Below are 20335 nucleotides of genomic sequence, written 5' to 3' on the forward strand. Positions count from 1 at the left end.
CTACACTTCAGGATCCAAATAATGTTCAACACAGAACAAATATTTTAAAAAAATAAAAATGCACCAAAAACGTCCTTACCTTACTAGTTGTTTAAAGGCAAAGGTGTTTGGTTATTGGTAGTTTGGTCAAGGCTAAAACTACTTCTTTAATTGCACTTGACGGTTTGGGTCTGCGTAAGACCCATATAACTTAAACTTTGGCTATATCAACTATATTGACTATGGTTTTCTCCTTGTTCTTGATGCTAAATGCCTCCCATGACAATTCCACCAACAGCTGATTTTATCAAAAAGCCTTAAATTATCACATTTGTTGAAATTTACACACAAGCTGTAGTTTGTACATAGCCCAAAGCAATAGCCACGTTCACCCTAGCTTGACCCGTGTGTCTTGGCTGTAGAAAAGGACCTGCAGCAGGATGGCCACGTCGATTATGATCTGGAATACTCCGCAAACCCAGAACTGAGTCGGGCTTTCATTCATCACAAAGTAGGTGGTCTTGAAGACATCACCGGCCGTCCAGAGCAGCACCATCTTCACACTGGAACAATTGAGACAGAAAGAGACATGGTTTTATTTATTAATTTCTTTGGGGTTTTGCTTTAATTTGCCAGAGAGTGACACAGCAGAAAGTGAGAGAGAGATTGGGAACAATATGCACCAAAGGGCCACTGTGCCGCTGTGGTGAGGACACAGCCTCAGCGTCCAGGGGCCCCTGGAGTCTTCTCTTAAAAAATTCTGTATTTGCCACTTGGAAAATGTGCTTAGCATAAAAAGTGGAAACAGCTGGGTGTTTAAAGGTAACACAGTCCACCTACTAGCATCTCTAAAGCTCACTAATTCACACTTTATATCTTGTTTAATTTGTACAAGAATCAAATGTGTAGACACCAGTTAACCCAGCAGGACCAGCTGCCAAGCAATCAGCTGTGACTTCAGGAGGTTATTAGTCCCAGCCAGAGATAATGCAGCACTTTACCCCTTATGCTATCAGGATGTGCTGTTTTACACTTTGGTGCAAATTAATAAAGATTGATATATTCTGTTGGAAAAAAAAAATCTATTTCTGGTCAAACATTGTAAACATGGAGAAGCATTGCCCGAACAGCACTGACTGTGACCCACCGACTGTGTTCAAGCTGCATATGAAGGCTGTCCTGCAGAAGATCCGTTTGATATGTCATCTTTCTAATGACAAAATGAGCTTACATTGTAAAACACTGAATTTAGAAAAAAAAAAATAAACAGAAAACATGGAATTTGGGATAAAATATATTTGTTATTAGGAAAAAATTCAGATGGATTTCATAGGACCCTTAACACTGTTGGACAGGAAAGCCCCCTGTGCTGCGTGCTGCGTCAGTATGTGTGTCTGTTGCTGCCGTATGTAAATGTACTTGATAGACAAGCCCCATGTACACTTACCCTTGTACAATTATAATATACTTCTGCTTGTGAGATGTCTAACCCTACCTTATATCTAACTCACATTACATTTATTAATCAACCACATCATGGGGCAGGTTACTCCTTCCAAAGCACATATAGACCTCCTATTTGGAGCCAATAAAGGCTGTTTTGTTTTGTTTCTTATCAGCTTCTCTCTTTTAACATATGTTCCCTTCCATTGCTAATAGAGTGAAAAGGGGTTGAATCACATTTTGAGTGGAGTATCCTTATTAGTCTTGTTATTCCATAATATAATACCCTAACCGTAAAAAACAAGCAAACCAAAATATATACTGTCATATAAATTTTAGGTCATATCACCCACCCCTATCTGAGAGACATGGAGGTTGAGAAGAAAGATGCCAGCAGGCAGATGCCAACACAATACCCCTTCTTGCACTCCACTCATCACTTTCTATCATTTCTCATGCTGTTCCTCCTTACCCCCTTTCTGTACTTTTTGTTGCCGCCTCGACTCATTTACTGTCATGTTTCTTTAACTCCTACCCTTCACAGTCTCTGCCCTCACTCCTCACTCCACTTAGTCTCTGCTCCCTCCTCTGCTCTTGCTCTCTGGGCAGTGAAGTCTCATAGGTATGAATGTAATATGAGTTTATTCTTTTTATTAGGGATGACTGGGCCTGGGGATGGAGCAGGACCATCAGTCATCAATGAAACATACTGTAAGGGTCAGAGGGGTGAGAGAAAAAGGAAAAGAGAGAAAAGGAGACAGAGAGACTGCAGAGGACAGCATTTATCTAGCATGCAGTAAGAGAGACGGGGCTAAGACAGCAAGAACCACCAGGGAGAAAGAGAGGAACCTCTGTGAATGGGGAGGAGACCTTCATGAGATAGATATGGATGATGAGTGTGTATGGGGGTAGAGGCAGCCTAATGACTATTGGGACAGCTGTCCTGTAAAATCCTTGATCTCTCCTTGCAGAGTCATGTCAAACTCCTAACTCTCCCCTGGGCTCCCTTCAGGCCCAATGAGGAACTGAAACATTTCCGACGAATAATCCTGCCCTTGCATGGAAATGAGGACATTATTATTCAACATATCAGGGAATGTACTAAATGTAGACACATGCTGTATTGAAATGTGATTAATAACGCAAACTAGTGCGTGCTGCAAACACAGGCTGTGCTAGAGAGCCACAGGATGCTGATTGAAGGTGAACTCAGAGCTGTTACAATACATGGACAGTCAAGCTGGACATCTGGACACTTTCATATGGAATCACATCCCCACCGACTCATAAACTGAGTCATTAAATGTCACAAAGTGGACTGACCGTCACTGTAGGGGAAGTTGTTAAATGTACTGTATTCAAGTCAAAGTTTCATTTATGTATCTGCTTGACAATATTGGTGCTGGTCATTTGATTGGTCCAATATCTGTGCGGATCAGCTCTAAGAATAGTTAGTTATACCATGTGACATCCCAATGGACACACAGGCTGTTATTCAGATGTTGTCAGCTCATGCTTAGTTCCAACTGTGACTTGAGTTTTCCATACGTTATTCTATGACTCTGTACACTATTGGTCAATAATGTGATTCAACAGGGTGACATACGGAGTGCTGACATCACAGCAATATTCGCTGCTGTGAGTTTTGAACAGACAAGTGGTGATCAGTGCCAATGCTAGCAAGCTAGGCTAACTAGCTGCAGTTTCTGTCAGGCTGTTTCCATTGGAAACAGGAAGGAGGACTTCAAGCCTAGATGATATTTCCACAAATGTAATCTGCTTCAGAGAAATTGACAAATGTGAAGAACAGTTGCAATTTTCCTCTGACAAATGAAAGGTTGGACTCATACACATGAAAATAGACCCTTGATCAATAGAGGTTTGATTGGGCATGACTCGTAGCTTACAGAGGCTTCTGTTAGAAAACTTGTAAGTTGTATAAATGACACGACTAAGTCAGTGTTACTGTCTTTGTGACTGTACTTGTGCTTCCCTTAGGCTTGGTTTTATTATTCACCCTTATCTTGTAGGCTGTCACTTGTGTGTATGGTGGCCTTTGCTCAGCAAAAATACATTCTGTTATTGATTTATTTCCATTCAAAGCTAGAATAGATTTACCCTTGATGTGAGATGAAAAAGAGCCAACAAGATGAAGCCAATCTGCTTCAGTTAACACACAGCTCCCTGCTTTTCCCTCTTTGGTCCAACTGATCTTCCCACCTCCACTTAATATGGTAAATGGTACAACGCATGCCACATTTACAGACACTCACACAGCACTCACACAGAGCAATGTGGGGTTCAGTATCTTGCCACAGCCCTCCTGATTAGTGAAGGACCCGCTCTACCTTCTGAGGCACAGTTGACCCAATTTAACCACCTCAGGCTTTAGTAAGAATCAGGCTATTTCCACCTCTCCCAGAGGCTGACCAAGGAGCTGGATGTGTGCTAAAGAATTCACAGTCATCATGCTTTTACTTCTCTCTCTCTAAGCTGCCGGTATTCCTAAAGGAAAATAACTGCTTTTTATTCCACAGAAGTTTTTTGCTCCTCAGAGAGTACCCTTCGGTGAACTTCATATTTCTTGTTTCATCTCTCCTTGCATATTTTCCTTTCACTGTGCCACTTTTTTTCTCTGTTGTCCTGCTCAACTGTCATCTTCACTTTTATTGCCTCTGCTATTGTCTTTTCTCTGCTCCTTCTCTATATAAAAGGGAATAATGTTTGTGACTTTTATCAGCTTCTACTGTGGGACATGATCAAGTTAAAAAATAAAGTTGCATTTTACAGCACAGTAAGCCTGCTGGTTGAAACATAAAAATGACTTGTGATGTGGTAATATTACAGTTAAGCTAATGGAATAGAAATAATACTGTCACTTCTTATTCAAACTTCAAGTTACCATTTGAACATAGAGGAGTTAAAAACAATTTTTGATCTGTGATTATCTATTCAAAATTCACAGTGTATAAGTGCAACAAGCCATGCCTTGTCAGTCTCACCCAAATCACTAAACTATGCAATTGCTGTCTTTTGCACAAAATGGAGAAAATTAGCAAGATGGATAAATGTAACACCAAAACAACGGAGCAATAATGTGAGAATGTGAGTCTTTTGCATTCCTCACCATAAATCGAAGATTGTCATTGAACAACGTCATTTCCACAACATAGTTTGCATTAGGCCACCTGTGCTGCATTCAAATGAATTCAGGCAAATTACATATTACAGATGTTTCAGCCCAAATGTGCAAGAGGGAATAGTTTGTGTGAGGTAGTGCACAGAATGAAAAACAGCACAAATCGGCTATGTAGGCTTTTATGAGCTACATCTTCATGTAAATGATTACAATATTCATTCAGATTTTTATGCAATTCTCAACAAGACTGGAAAGTAATCATGGGAATTCAGAGACGCACAAATTACTTTTACACCATTGCTCTCCAGTGTAAAAGTCTGACTGATTTTTGACTTCACCTTTTGAATAAAACCAATGTTCTAACAGAGGCTGAGTGAATGCAGTCATGCCCTCTGCTGAAGGGCTATGGAACACTGAGAAACCATGGCCATAAATCTGAGCACATGACTTCACTATTAAACACATAAATCATATTTTTATATTTGTAGTTAATTTGCACTGTATAACCATATAACTCTCAGTAGAAGTTTTTAACATTGTCTCTGTCCTTTTCTGCTACCCTCTGTGCCTCTGCCTAACCTTCCCTCCCTTCCTTCACCCTCCCTCGCTCTCCCAAATTCTCTGCTGTCTCTAGAGCAAAGAAATTAGCTAAAGGGGGAGCAAACAGCATTAACGAGGATGACTCATTAACAATGTAATTATGGGGGGGCGGGTCATTTGTACAAAAGCAGTCTCTATAGCAGCGCAGCGGAATGGAGACAAAACACCAGTGTTGGAGGTCGTTCATCTTTGGCAGGAGCACACACGCACACGCGCACACACACAAACACACACACTGTCATGCTAGTCTCATGTTGCTCCATCTGGCTGTGATACAATTAATCGTGGGACTTGTGGCTCAGCTGACAGATGATGAAAGCCACACAGAACAAACAACTGAACTTGGTCCTGAGTGAGGGTTATTATGGTATCGACTGAGATTATTGACCGACAAATTGAGTCTCACACACACACACACACACACACACACACACACATATGCACATACACGTACATCAACCAGAATGTGTGCCAGTTTGCTTAGTTTGCACAAAAACAGCACAAGCAAACCATAAAATTGTTAATTTGTATCATGGTCTCTTCAAAGGGCATACACATACACACAAACACCCACAAACATACTGACGCACAATCGCGCTGACTCAGTCCAGTCTCTTATTGATTCCTACTGACCTGACACCTTCATCTGAGCCAAGTGGTAAGAGGTGAGAGAGGAAAGGGTGAAATGGTGCTGTGAAACTGTGTAATTCAGAGATGGAAAGGAAAAGATGGGGGCTGGGAGATAGATGAAAGAGGATGGAGGTAAAAGGAAACTGCTGAGAGATGGATGACAATGTAGCTGGGCAGGGGGACGATAAATCTAGAGAAGGGTGAGAATCCAAGCCACTCTGATGGAGAGTTGGAGAGTGACAGGATAGGGGACAGCAATGGAGAAAGCGAGAGGGGGGGTCTGATTGCACAGTGTGATGGCTGTGCTGTATGTGGGCCAGGCAGTAATTGTGCTGTGTATTGAACAAGTGCTGTCAGGCCAGCTATTAGCTCCTCTAAGCGGCTGGAGTGGACGAGTGGAACACTACTGCAGGAAACAGGGCTGACTGGCATTCAGAAAGAGAGAGAGCCACATGGGAGAGAGGATAATAAGTGTGGTGTTGCCACATTAGTGATTTTGTGTCCCAAATATATGCAAATTTGTCTGATACATATTTAAATGTCACTTTGTGAAACACATCTTGTGGAACGTCTAAAAGAGAGAGAGAGAGAGAGAGAGAGGATGAACAGATGCACATCAGCTGCATTGTCTTGGTAACAAGCAGCACAAAGTTTACTTGTTTGTCTGTGCAGACAGGCAGGTAGCAGTAAATGAAAAAAAACACAGTGTGTTTTTATAACTTGGTACTCGCTTTCTATTGATTGGTCATATAAGCAGTCAGCAAATAAAAATAATTATGTTTTCGTTACTTCACAATGAACTCTTTATATCTACAGAGGGAGCAGGTCCTCTTCCATGAAGTCCGCCATATTGTACAAGACATGTTTCTACAGGCGGCATGGTGGCGCAGCAGGTAGTGTGCGTGCCTCACAGCAAGAAGGTTGCCGGTTTGATCCCTGGGTTGGGCAGGGCCTTTCTATGTTTGCATGTTCTTCTCGTGCATGCGTGATGTGCCCGCATGAAAATTTCCCATTCAAAGTGATGGGGATGAGGTGAAAAAAGTGAAAAAAATTCCACCTTTTTCAAAGGACTACTGCTCCAGCATACATTCACCTAGAGACACCATTCCAACTTTAAAACGTAGACAGAAGTCTTGTGTATTGGTGTATTATTCCATGTTTTGATAGGACGTATAGTTTTTGATCAATCACTGTTCAATGACCATGATCAATTTTGGAGAAATTTTGAGATTATAATGGGTGTGTATTGCACGGAATGTTCGTGTTAGAGTGCGTGATGTCATCGGTCAGAGTGACAGAGCCTAAAAAAACTCCAAATTTTTTGTCTTTCCACACTCCTCCCAGCCACAATTTACGCTCTAGATGCATGATTTTTTCCACATTTGTAGACAAATTTCTTCTGTCTCTCACGATGTGCTCAAAAAATCAGAGACTTACAGAATTTGAATTAGCAGCCTAGTGTGGACACGTCTGTCTCTGCTCCTCATTGACTCCAATACAAAGATTTTCTGAGAAAAGCAGAACGAACCCCTGTTTTAAAGTCGCAAGTGTCTGCAAAATATTTTGTGTAGAAACACCAAAAGCACACCAAGCATTCAGGAACTCATCTCTGGAAACTTCAATAATGCTTCTCTGTCCTCCACTCTGCCCAGCTTCACCCAGTATGTTAAATGCCACACCAGAGACAACAGAACACTGGACTTACTGTAGGCAACCAAAAAAGATGCTTACACTTCTTCACCCCTCCCCCCGCTTGGTCGTTCTGATCACAACCTGGTTCATCTGCTCCCTGCCTATTGGCATTTGGTGAATAAACAACCACCAACCATAAGGTATATCAGAAGATGGTCAGAGGAGTCCAGTATGGCACTGAGGGATTGCTTTGACTCCATTGACTGGGAAGTGAGGCTTTGTGACTGTGTGTCTGATGTGGTAGTCTGCAGCACAGGGGTTCCGCAGGGTACAATGCTCTCTACCTTCCTCTTCACCCTTTACGCATTGGACTTCAGACACAACACTGACAGCTGTCACATCCAGAAGTTCTCCGATGATACAGCCATCGTTGGACGTGTATCACACGGGAACAAACTGGAATACATGGAGGTATGGAGGTCATCACCAACTTTGCCACCTGGTGTGGACTGAACCACGTGCACATGTACACCAGCAAGACAAAGGAAGTGGTGACAGACTTCCGTAGGAATGAGCCATGGATTACACCATTGAACTTCCAGGGTTTGGACATTGAGATACCTGGGTGTTCACCTCAACCACAAACTGGACTGGACAAACAACACATATGTCCTGTACAGGAAGGGCCAAAGTCATCTCCACCTGCTAAGAAGACTGAGGTCCTTTGGAGTATGTAGGTCCCTGTTAAAAACTATTTAGGATTCTGTGGTGACATCTGCAGTTTTGTAAGCAGTGATCTGCTAGGGTTGTGGGAGCTCTGAGAGGGACAGAAAAAAAAAAGTTTACTAAAATGATTAGAAGTGATGAAACAATTAGCTGATGAATAACAAAGGCCAAAAAGGACTGTATTGTAATGGTCAATATCGTGGTGGAGTCATTTTTTAAATCAGTAGCTATAATAATGAGTTGCATCCCTACACAATATACAATATGCTTTGCAGGCAATGCACTTGTCAAACCCATACAGCTTCATATTTTATTCAAATCAAGATCCAGAAGTTTCTAAAGTAACCAAATATCTCCATGGGGATTACAGGCAGGTTCCATTTAGTGTACTGGTGTATCATGTAACATTTGTAAAAACAGGGTTCAGAGGGTTAACAGGATCTCTGTTGCTGCAGCTGGTTGATTTACTGCAACAGATATACCTCATTAGAACAGGTGCTTTATTAGGTTTACTCTCTTCTGTGTCCTTTTCGCATCTTTTGACCTCCCTGCGCAATTGCCCAGTGCCTGCAGCTCCCCAATGTGTGCCTCTGCTTGTTTATATATGTAAACTAATCTGTCTCTCTTTTTGTATTCACTCCTCACACCCAGCCCGCTTCTAAATCTTCATCCTCCTCCTTCCTCCTTCCCTTCTTTGCCACTACTCCTGTCAACTGCTGTCTCTTTATCTTTTTGTCCCAGCCTCCTCTGCCGACTTTCACCTTGTCCATTGCCCAAGGGACTACTTGATGGATGGATGGATGGATGGATGGACATTGGAATGAAGAAATAGCCAGCTGGAGAGAAATACGGCATACAGAACAGACTGCTATCATGTTTCTGCAACCATGCACATAAGTTTGTAGCCATATATGCAAATTATACGACTACAGTCCAGAGTACAAATGTCAAGGTGACTGTGTAGTAGATCCAGAAACAATTACTATTTTTTATATTTATATTTATTTATAGAAACACTATATTCTGCAACACTGAAATCACCAGACAGAACCATCTTCCCATTTAAGAAAAAGAAACACTGGGTACACTGGTTACACTAACATTGACTCTGTAATGTCCGGATTTTGCATAGGTACACAAAAGGTTGGGATCACTTACTATATCTTCTTTCCACTGTCCCCTATAAACAATGTGTTTCAGACACCAAATGTATTATTTACATTTATTTACATTGAATAGTTTTGGGCCTCAATGAAGAGCAATTAAATGATTAAAACTTAAATGAAGTGATGTTCCCACAGTGTTGCATGACAGGGGAGAATACTGTTACCCACCATACCATGTTTTTCCTGTAAATACCTGTCAGTGGTTAGACCCAACAGGTTTAAACTGTGATTTGGCAGTCCATAATGTGTTCAGCTGCTATTTAATGCTTCAATTCCAACGTCATCCTATAGACTAACCTTCTATTTCTATTTTGGAAGTTTTAAGAATTACTTTGATAAAGCAACACACTTGTGAATTCCAGCAGGCAATGCTCTTTTTTGTGACTGGTTATTTCTCATATTCCTTTAAATGTTGCTAAAAGGTATCTTTTTCTCTTTCTGCTCTACCAATGGTTGACTGGTGACTGAACCATTATACAGCATTCTCTTCTCCAGGTACTAACCCCTTTTTTCCCCAAAGCCGTCATACCAAATAATCTATTTCGAAAGAGGAATTTCTACAACCTAAAAGCATGAACGATGATTCAAAAATACACTGTAGCCTCTCAGCCAGCTGACTGTGCTGAATCATGCTTTTGTGGCAGGCGATTTCAAACTTTTGAACAGTGTTGGAGATTTCTCTGCATTTTATGGTGAAATTCTCATGACTGAGAACATTCTGTGACCCAGTGGACAGAAAGAAAATTTTCCATTGCGGTTGCAGAGATAAATAGGCAGCTGATCAGAAATTATACCTTGTGTGGGCTTTAATCTTTATGTGGGGGACCACACTTTGTATGTGTGGGGGGGTGAGACAGTCCTTGTAAATGCTTGATAATACTAATATACAACTCTACGGGAAGAGACACACTTGAGCAGCAGGGGCTGATGCTGAAAGCTTCAGTCACCACTTCTTCTTCTGTATCTTCTTCTGTGTACGTTGCTATGATGTGTGTGTGTCCGTGCTTGTAAATGTTTGACTACACATGTGTGTGCCTACACAAGAGAGCGTGTGAGATGATTTAGCAGCAGGGCTGTAGCTCTCCCTGAGGGGGGCAGATAGATGGAAATCAAAGGGCCCAGCGAGAGAGAAGCCGAGCTGCTCTTAACCCACTAACTATGAATTATGCATGTTGATCGATTGCACACAGGCAAACAACAAAAAGTTCCCAACCTGCCAGAAAAAGATGGATTCTACTTCACCAAACGAAGCAGAGGGGAGGTGAGGAGGAAAAAGAATAACGCACAGAGTTTGCGCAAGACTATTTTAGATGCTTTTTTTTTTTCAGAATGTAGACAAACCAGAGTAGATGAGATGAGTCTGATGGTGATGGCTATTTAAGTGTATTTATTGTCTATATTCTCATAATTGATTTAAAACAGTGCTCTATTTGTCGTGAATGTTTCTTAAATGAAAAATCAGATGCTCATAGAAAACAAAAAGCATATTTTGCAAGGCTACACAACCTTCTAAAAGGTGTTTTAATAAGCCAATAGGAAATTATATCCACTCACTACTACTGATACACTTTTAATTCCTTTCTTTTTCCAGGAACATTTCAAACAGAGCCTATCTTTAGTGTGGCAAGTTATGCAAAGACTACAGTATAGACAACAGTCCCTGTCACTCATAGAAATCATAGGTGGTCAAGATCAACTCAATGACAAAACACCTCTGTGGTATGTAATGGATAAAATGTCATTTACATAAGCAGTCAACAGGAGGAATCATACACAGGAGGAAAATTGTCAGTGAAATGAGTGATTAAACAAAAGCGTATTTACTCATGGATAGACACAAGGAATCCCTATAAGATAAAACACAAGTAACTCATGAACTTCAGCTCACATTATGATAATACACGTTAACATAAAGAGCAAGGGACTGAAGTTAAATCACAATTTATTCCCATTATGTGTTTGGTTACAGGGATAATCTAGTGATGTCTGCAATATGTGTCTAAGTAGTGCAGATGTCTTTGCATGGTCTGTCCAAAATGTTTGTGTCCCAAATATATCACAGGAAGTCATGTTCAGACAGCTTTTTTGATTGGTTGACATCTTCTTACCTTGAGTACCCATGTAGTTCAATACAAGACAATTTTCCAAGATTACAGTATTGAACATGTGTCGAACACATTCCTTTTACAACCTGCCTATTGAGTATAGAGAGAATGTTTTTTTTCCGCATCTCGATCCATATCTGCACAGTGACAGACAATTGTGCAAGAAAGGTAGCAGATTCATGCATGTCTTATAGTCCATGAGAAAACTGTGAAAATTTTCAAAAAATACAATCTTTAAGTGTCTCACACAATAATAACAGGCTAAACATACTGCTTTTCACTGTTGCACTAGTGTTTTGGTTTACAATGGAAATAATGGGGAAGGCTGTTGCCAGCGTGCTGTGGCCTTGACGTAAGTCAGCTTCACTTTTGTCCAGAGCTGTCGAATCAACATGGTCATATCATTTAACATACGTTTATTGTTATAATGGCAAAGAATATGTTGTTGTGCAGGAGACATTCTTTGCATGAATTTGTTTCCAAATGCACTCATCATTTTTCTAATGTCTTACCTACTTTACTTGTCTTCTGTTTTTCTCTTACAAATAAAAAGACTACTGTGCTCAAAAAAACACCCAAAATCGCTCCTATCCCTACCCTGTCCCTACCCTGTACTGTGGAAACAAAAGCAAATGTGGGGTCTCATAACAGTCTCTTGTGATGCCCCAGGACAGACAGGATTCTAATATAACAGTGAGAGCTACTTCACCCATATAATGGTTTTGATTGTGTTAACCACACCCAAACACTCTTACATGTGCTTTGCCGACACACTATACTACGTAAGCACGAAATGCAAGCAATCTCATAAATGCATACATGAGCATATCAAACAAATGGTTAAACTTTTTTTTGCTGGACATCCATCACACTTACTCCTAAGCTTGTGTGAGGACTTGGCTTACATGCACAAAACATGCCAAGATGTCCTGAGATGCCTCACACTATACAAACATCATCTTTAATATGTTCAAAATAGAGCTGCCACCCAGAATCATTGCCCATTACTGTCTGTTTTTTAATCTATAGTTAAGTCTAAAAAATTAAAAAAAACTAAACAACAAAATAGCCACTGAAAGCTTGTGACTATTTCCGCAAGCGCAAGGTTTCATTTGACAACTGGTTCAAAAGCTCAGGTACTGAATTCACAATAAAATAGAAAAAAAGCAACAAGTTCTCACACTGGAGTTGAATGTGAATGTCTGGCATTTTTGCTTGATAAGTAATTTAATAGGGTAAACCAGTCTAAAAAAAACAGTGTTACACTGTTAGCCCAGATTTAATATCTAATTAAATTATTTCATTAACAACAGGTAGATGAAGACAGGTGAAGAAGGTGAGAAAGGACCCAGGATTGACTCGGACTCACGGTGTGAAAAGAGCATGTCCTTTAACTGATCATCTCGAGCACTTTCATGTGGTCAGCAGGTACCCTCCTGACATCTTGCAAGGCATTGTTCCAGCTGAGTCGTCCCTGTATCTTACACACATGATAGGCAAGAGTTATTTCACACTAGATATGCTGAACCAGGCCATCAGGCAATTTAATTACACATTTACTGACAAAACAGTCTGGCCTCAGATGATTGGAAAGGGATTTTCCACCAAAGGGACCATAGGTGGAAATGCCCATGAGAACTGGTGCCTCACAATTCAATTTCTTATTGGGCACTATGCCCCTGAGGTTGACAATGCTTGGGAAATTCTCATGCTTCTCAAAGACATTATTGAGCTAGCTGCAGCACCAAAGCATACGGAAGAATCACTGCATGTGTTGGACTGCAAGATAGCAGAGCACAGATGCTTGCTGCAGTCAACATTTCCAGATTTTTTGTTTAAGGACAAAGCATCACCATGTGGAACATTACCCAGGCCTTATAAGGAAATTTGGTCCCCTACCTGAGGTTTGGACAATGTGCTACGAAGGGAAGCACAAGTTCTTTAAAAGGGTAATTTGCAATGCTCAGAACTTCAAAAATGTTGCCATGACACTTGCTATGAAACACCAGAAGGCACTCAGTTACCATCTTGACTGTGGCTCATCTCATCGGTTGAGATGTCAAAGGTTATCCCAGTGTTGCTTGCCACTTTCACTCAGAAAGCTCAGACAGCCATTGTTCAAACCATTACAATGCCAGGGTCAGTGTTTGATGTGTCATCTGTCTGTGCAGATGGAATCAAGTATCATACAGGCAAGACACTCTCTGCTGGCTCATGCTCAGGTCTCCCTGAATTTGCCCAGATTGAAAAGAGCACGGTACTCTGAGCATTTAAAATCTTATCAACTTCACTGTAATGATGTCATCTCTATGTGTGTAGTCAAGATGCCAGAGTTAAATGATGCTCTCCCTTTATCAACATACAGGGTACGAGGACAGCTTATGGCGACACTGAGACAATTTGTTTTTTGCTAAATACATGTTCTTTAATTTTTCTCCAGATGGCTGTGCAACAGAAATTAACCATGACCATTATTGTCTCTGAGATAGAAGAAAGATGACAATGACAACACAACCAGACACACTTGAAGATTTGAGCGGCTGGCTCAAAGGCGCTCTCCAAACAGACTACAGCTTCTTCTTACAATACCAAGATCCTGAATTTAACAACAAATTGTGTAACCTCATGGATCTCTCTAAGCTCCCAGAGAAACCAACCATCAAAATCGTCCCAGTGATTGAGCGTGTAAATTATGTAGTGAGACAAGCAGGCTGGCAGACACAGAGATCCTGTCCGTCTCCTCTTCAGATCGAAGTTCTCAGTGGCCAGAGGTATTTGAAATCCCTAAATTTACAGTAGATGGTGATTATAGACTTCACCAAGGCAACCTGCTGCATCTCAGGGATGCAGCCTATGTCAAACTGACAAAAGAGCTGAAACATGGCATCCTCTAGAAGTTGGTTGTGACCATGTATGCATTGAAAGCATACCCGACAAATGAAGATTTTGAAGCTGTTGCCAAAGCCTTAGTGCAAACACACCCATGTCTTAAAGAAACAGGATCATTGTATGGCTGGGATGGAAGAACAGTTTAAAGTTCAAGATGGGTAACTATCAAACCAAAATGTGCCAGCTAGGTCGACTTGACGTCACTGTCAATGGTGGTAAACGAGGAAGGCACACTACAAGTGGTGACCCTCCCAACAAAGACATCAAGAAGCCAAGGAAAGGGGAAACAAATTTCCTGCCTGATTATCCAGAGCAGATGGATGACCACAACCTGGAAGGAGCTTGTCAGGTTCTGGTCAATGAAATGATGAAGACTAGACCAAATGGATCCTTTATTAAGACAGAGATGGATGTGACATTTGCTCTTTGCAGAAAGCAAGTTGTCAAAGACAAGCCTGCTCTCAGCCAGATGGTACATTGATGGCCATCTCTTTTCACAGAAAGTCAGGTTTGTATGAGTGTTTGAAAATTCACAGCAAAGGATTTTTTGGCCTTGTGTGTTCTTACCGTAATGTTAACTTGTAAACGAAGAAGTGCATTCATGCCTTGGACAGGTTGTGCCTGCTTTACTATCTGATTTTAAAAGATGCCTCTGCTCTACTCTTTGCTGCACATTGTTGGTGTACATATTGCTTCATACATCTTAAGTGATGTGAATCAAGGTGCAGTCAAGAGAGCACAGAGACATTTTTTAAGTCAAATAGTAAAGCAGCCACAAGCTGTCTAAATAAAGAATTTGTACCTCTGTTGCGGACCATAATTATACAGATACTAAAATACAACATGCTGCTGGGAAATGGATGTGTAGGACCACCTGAGATTGTTAAACATGTCACTCAAATCATGTAGTGTTGAGGTTGACAGAAAAGTCTATTTTACCATGGTCTTACCCATGCTGTTTGTTTGCTGTGTTTATGTTTCAGGTTTATTATGAGTTCAGCTGAGTGGTGGGGAAAAGATCTCAGAGAGAACTTCTTTGATGCACTTCACCTTTTCCCTCCAAGCCTGATGGACCTCTTTAAGAAGAAAGGTCTTACTGGTCAGCTTTTGGCTGAGCTTTTACATCAGACAAAGGTGAGTTAAATTGTCTGCATCAGTCTACTCCCTATCTTCCTGTGATCTGAGTTTCTCTACATTTGTTTTTCCTTTTTCTCAGTTTCTTCTCTTCTTTTTTCTCCTTTGCGCTTCTGTTTCCTCTTTTCTCTTTATCGTTTTCCTCCGCAATTTCTAATCTTATATCCTTACCTCTCATGTCCCTTTTGTCCTTTTTCTTGTTTCCTTTCTGCTTTGCTCGTTTCATCTCTCTTCTTCTGCCTGCTTCTTCTCTCCTCTTTCCTTCCCACTCATCTCCTGTCTCCTTTTCTCCTGCCCTCTCTTCTTTCCTTTCATGTCTTCATTTGTACTTTCCACTCCGACTTGTAAATTTGCTATGCTTGTCCGAAGAAATTGTGGGCAATTTCCAAAATTAGTTTGAATAGACATGCATAACCGTGTGCTGTATTCTGTGCCCAATATCTTCCAGACCACTGAGCCAACACACATCATTTGCCTTTGTCTTCGGGAACTGTCAGTCATCCTGGGAGATGATCCTTCTTCCTTCTTCAAGACCGGCTCCGTAAGTAAATAAATTTGTTGTAAATGTTACAGCTGCATGACATGACTTGATGTGAACTGAAAAGACTTGACTTAATCTTATAAAAACGGGATCAGTTAACATTAAATATTTCGCTGTGGCTGTACAAATGAAACGGAAACACTTTGGTTTAAGTCTGCTATCCTGCATGGTTTCATCTTCTATGGGGCTTTTCATTCTAAACATCGGAAGGAAATTTCTGTGGACCACACAGTGCTATCTAACTGATAATTGTGCCAACTTCTTGTCAATCTGTTTCTTTCTCTGTGAGGATGCAACTGACAAGGACTCATACAGTCAAACTCCAGTGGGAATTCCCTGCATCGATGAATGAAACCCTCAGCTGAACCCATCCAGAGTGGGAATCGTCTTGGAAGGGAGTGTGGTGATGGATGAGCTGGCCAACCTTGCTGGCACTGGTATCGTGGTTTGATTAAAGCTGTTGTTTTAATTTTTTTTGCAAATGTTTAGAGTGATATATTAATCTGTAAGTTCACTTAAGAACTGAAGTTCATTTTCCCTACCTGGGTGTATTCAATTATATATTTTTGATGTGATTTGTTGTGATCCTACTGTTTGTATGTTTAAGCATCCAAAGTTAAAATAGCTGAGAAAGTTTGTTTATACACCTTTAAATGTTTTATTCAAAATATGTTCTCAGGAGCTCATGATTCATTGTTGATCTGTTAAAATATGGGACTCCAACCTGTAAATCAGGAGCTGCCAGTAGTGCTGTAATTGTTTTTTAGTAGCTTAGCAGGCATTCTTTCACTAGAGCTGGTAGCTCTCAGAGAGAAAGGTTGTAACCTTCTGTTTAAATATTAGGAATTAAAACTTGAAGAAAGTTTTAAGGCAAGGCATTATGTACCATGACTTTAATGTTGTATTTTCAAGCTGAAACTTATTAAGTGAAATAAAGCAGAAAAATAATGTCATTTTGTTATTTTTATTTTCTGTTTCTTAAAATGTGTGACAAATTACAACAAACATAGAAATAAAAATTGTACACATTTTGAAGATATTAACAGGACTAAGAAATCAATATTACAATTCATTTTGAATCAAATCAACTTGGAATTAAGTGCCATGAACTTAAAATGTTAAATGTAATAATCACGCAAAACAGTTCATATGTGAAGTATTTTAAGTTAAATCAACTTGGAATTTAGTGTGTTGTACTTATGCTGTTTAGCTTTTAAGACTTTGATTTATTATAGCTGTAGATATGGCTTGTTCATCAGTATGGAGTTATGAGACATATTATAACATTCACAGACTCTGCCTAGTTACAGTACAATCTGAGACTGAACTTCTATAAGAGCCTACAAAGCACATGTTCAGTGCATCTGTGATGTAAAAAGCATCAAATCTGCACAAATAAAAATTGTGGATCCTGGTCATTGTTTGACAACACTGTCAGCCAAAGTGGTCATAGAAGAAATGGTGCCAGTGTCTGGATCACAAGTAGTTTCATTGTAAAAAAAAAAAAAAAAGGACAATAATTTGAAAGACAACATGAGATCTGAAATGGGATTTCTCCATTATTTTAACTCATCAACATTCAGTGCTTTGCAGTCTATGGTAACATTTAGTACGTTTGCAGCTTAATATAAGTGATTTAGTTTCTTGTACAGCAGAATCACTGATAGGAGAGCAAAACTGTGCACATGTGCTGTACCATACTGTGTATGCAGCCACTGTCCTCACACTCACCTTACAGATGTGTTCCCATTTTAAGACTCACAACTTTGGTTCACAGGTCTGCATGGTATCCTCCAGGGCCAAGATACGGACCTTTTGTCTGAAATGGTCTCAAGGTAACCTCAAGAGAAACGGGAAACCTTCAATAGGCTGCTATTGAAAGGACATGGCAATAGGACCACCATTAACGCTTGCAGGGTGTCACCTCGAACTGACAGCAAGAAACAAGCTGCTAGCTGTGAAGGTGTGAGTGAGACAGAGTGACACAGAGAGGGAATGGTAGCTGAATGTGCAGCACACACACAATGGGACAGGCGTGCATCTATTCTTTTTGCTGGACTCAAGTGAATGTTAGTTGAATGGTGGTTTGTCATATTCATGACAATAAAGAACAGTAAATTTTACTGAGAAAGGCAGAAAAGAGTAGAGATGACGAACAGCACAGGAGCTGTCTAAGGGAAGGAAACGAACAAAGATAAGTATCCGTTGAGATGGGAAGCAGTTCTGTATTTGAATCACTGACATTGGTGCAGAGCTGGAAGAGGAGAACTGTAGAGAAGGCAAAATAGATAAAGTTTAATGAGAGGGAAGAGAAAAACAGGCAGGATCCCCAGGCAGCCGAGCAGAGAGTGCTGAGCAATCGCTCACACAAAAACATTCATATTTATATAAACAAATTGCAACTTCACCATTCAGGAATCAGTGCTTCCAAGTGTCAGGCAGGTGACAGCATTACTCAACAACCAAACGCTGTCAGATGAAAACTTAAACAAATGTATTCTTTGAACAGCATGTACAAGTACTAGTACTACTGTACGGTTACAATACAATTTGAAAACAAAATGAGGTCATGGAAACAGACTGGAGGGGTAAATATACAAAATAGTAAATCCATTCAGTAACACATCTGTGGTTTGGTTCACTTATTCCACACCAAAGAAGCTCTGCTGTGATGTACGTTGATGACTGTCATCCTGCATTAAGAGCCCTACATGAACCCATGTTAGAAAATCAAAGTTTACTACATAGAATGAGAACAACTCATGCTTTTATCTTCTGGTGGTCACAAAGAGCTCACAAAAATGATTGATTATGAGCTTGGCCAGTTTTTTTTATTCTTTTATATATTCGCTGAAATTTCACAGAGTGTAATACTCTCTTTTGCAGCAGTGCACTGTTCACACTCACACAATTACAAACACTGGCACCCTGAAGCTGCCCAGAACGACCACACTCTGACTTGATGGCCACTGAGCAGCTCCAGTGGAGCAGTTGGGGTTTAGGGCCTTTGCTCAAGGAGACCTCAGTTGTGCTAATGAGGGAGGGAGAAGCTCTTTTGATTTCCCTAACCAACTTTGTTCTGCCAGTCTCGGGATCAAACTAATGTACCAGTTAGAAAATGAGGCTAGAAATAAAGTGGGCTCATTGTCAGATGCGATCTCTACAAGCCATATATTTCCTTCTCTATCACTTCCATCGTTTTTTTCTGCACCTCATCCAGTCTTGCCTCCCCTTTATTGCATTTTTCCATCACCACTCTGTCCGTTCCTCGGTTTCCCAGGAGTGGTGGTATGAGTGTGAATGTGGGCACATACGTGCACACATGCAAAGTGTCAATAATGACCAAGAAGCATAATTACAACAAGAACAACTTAACATGCCAGCGTGTTCATCTCTCGCGCTCGAACTCTCTCTCTGGTTTTCCATAACAGGCATCTGTTTGAAGGCGATCATTTGGGTGACCTGGAAAAAGTGAGCAGTCCTTGATGAAAAGGATCTATACACTCATCACCACACCTCAGTAACAGGACTCAGGGGAGTCTGACTGAACAACAACAAGTAACCGTTTCACATGGGATAGCATGAGGGGAAGTGCAGACTATGTGCTGAATCATCATATCTGGGAAACAGTTTGTTCAAGCTTAACTGAACAAATGGGACAATCCTTAAGTACACGTGATGGAGGTCAAAAGACCTGAAACATGTTATGCACGCAGTAGTGCTGAATCAGCTGTTTCAACCACACGGGCTCATTTGTCCAATTAGGTGGTGGAGATCGATATTGAGGTGAGGAAATATTCATGTTGAATGTGAAGTATTGAGAGTAATTTGCTATTATGAAATATTTTCCAGCAACTGTGTTGTTTTTGGTGGCTCATCATAACAAATTGATGTTCCTCACTCATTCACCAGTCATCCCAGCCCTAATGTAGTGTTATTGTGTATTTAATCTTTGGTGTGATATTCACTCTGAGCTCAATGAGTGCTCATAGGAAGTGCAAGCCCAGATGTCCACCCTGAGGACACTTTATGTGAAATGGGGCATATTACCAAGAAAGGCCATCTTGCCATTTAGACAGTAAATCAACTATACTGTAGCAGTACTGTATTACTTGAAGACTTCAAAATATAAGTCTATTCAGAGCTTATTTCTTATGTTTAGGATGCATGTGAGGTAATATATACGCAGGCTTGATTGAATTTTCCTCTGCAAAGCTACTGTGACAATACTGAGTGACAATTCATCTAGAGAAAACATGGAGGACTTGAAGAAGAATTGTCGATGTACAGTCAAAACTGGAGAATACACAGGCACTTCTCATCCCCCCTTTTTTCCCCAAGTGTACAGTAT

At 40.6% G+C, this 20335-nt stretch overlaps 1 protein-coding gene across 1 annotated transcript in view; it reads right to left on the reverse strand.

Moving 5' to 3' along the window:
• Positions 1–265: 265 nt before the first annotated feature.
• LOC143322537 (solute carrier family 66 member 2) overlaps positions 266–20335 on the reverse strand; it is a 58945-nt gene continuing 38875 nt past the window's right edge. The window contains exon 5 of the mRNA XM_076733787.1: positions 266–542. Coding sequence (XP_076589902.1) covers positions 368–542 — 175 coding nt within the window. The 3' untranslated portion in view covers positions 266–367. The remainder of the gene's footprint in view (positions 543–20335) is intronic.

The sequence above is a fragment of the Chaetodon auriga genome, chromosome 6 (assembly GCF_051107435.1).
Source record: "Chaetodon auriga isolate fChaAug3 chromosome 6, fChaAug3.hap1, whole genome shotgun sequence".
NCBI classification, from domain to species: domain Eukaryota; kingdom Metazoa; phylum Chordata; class Actinopteri; order Chaetodontiformes; family Chaetodontidae; genus Chaetodon; species Chaetodon auriga.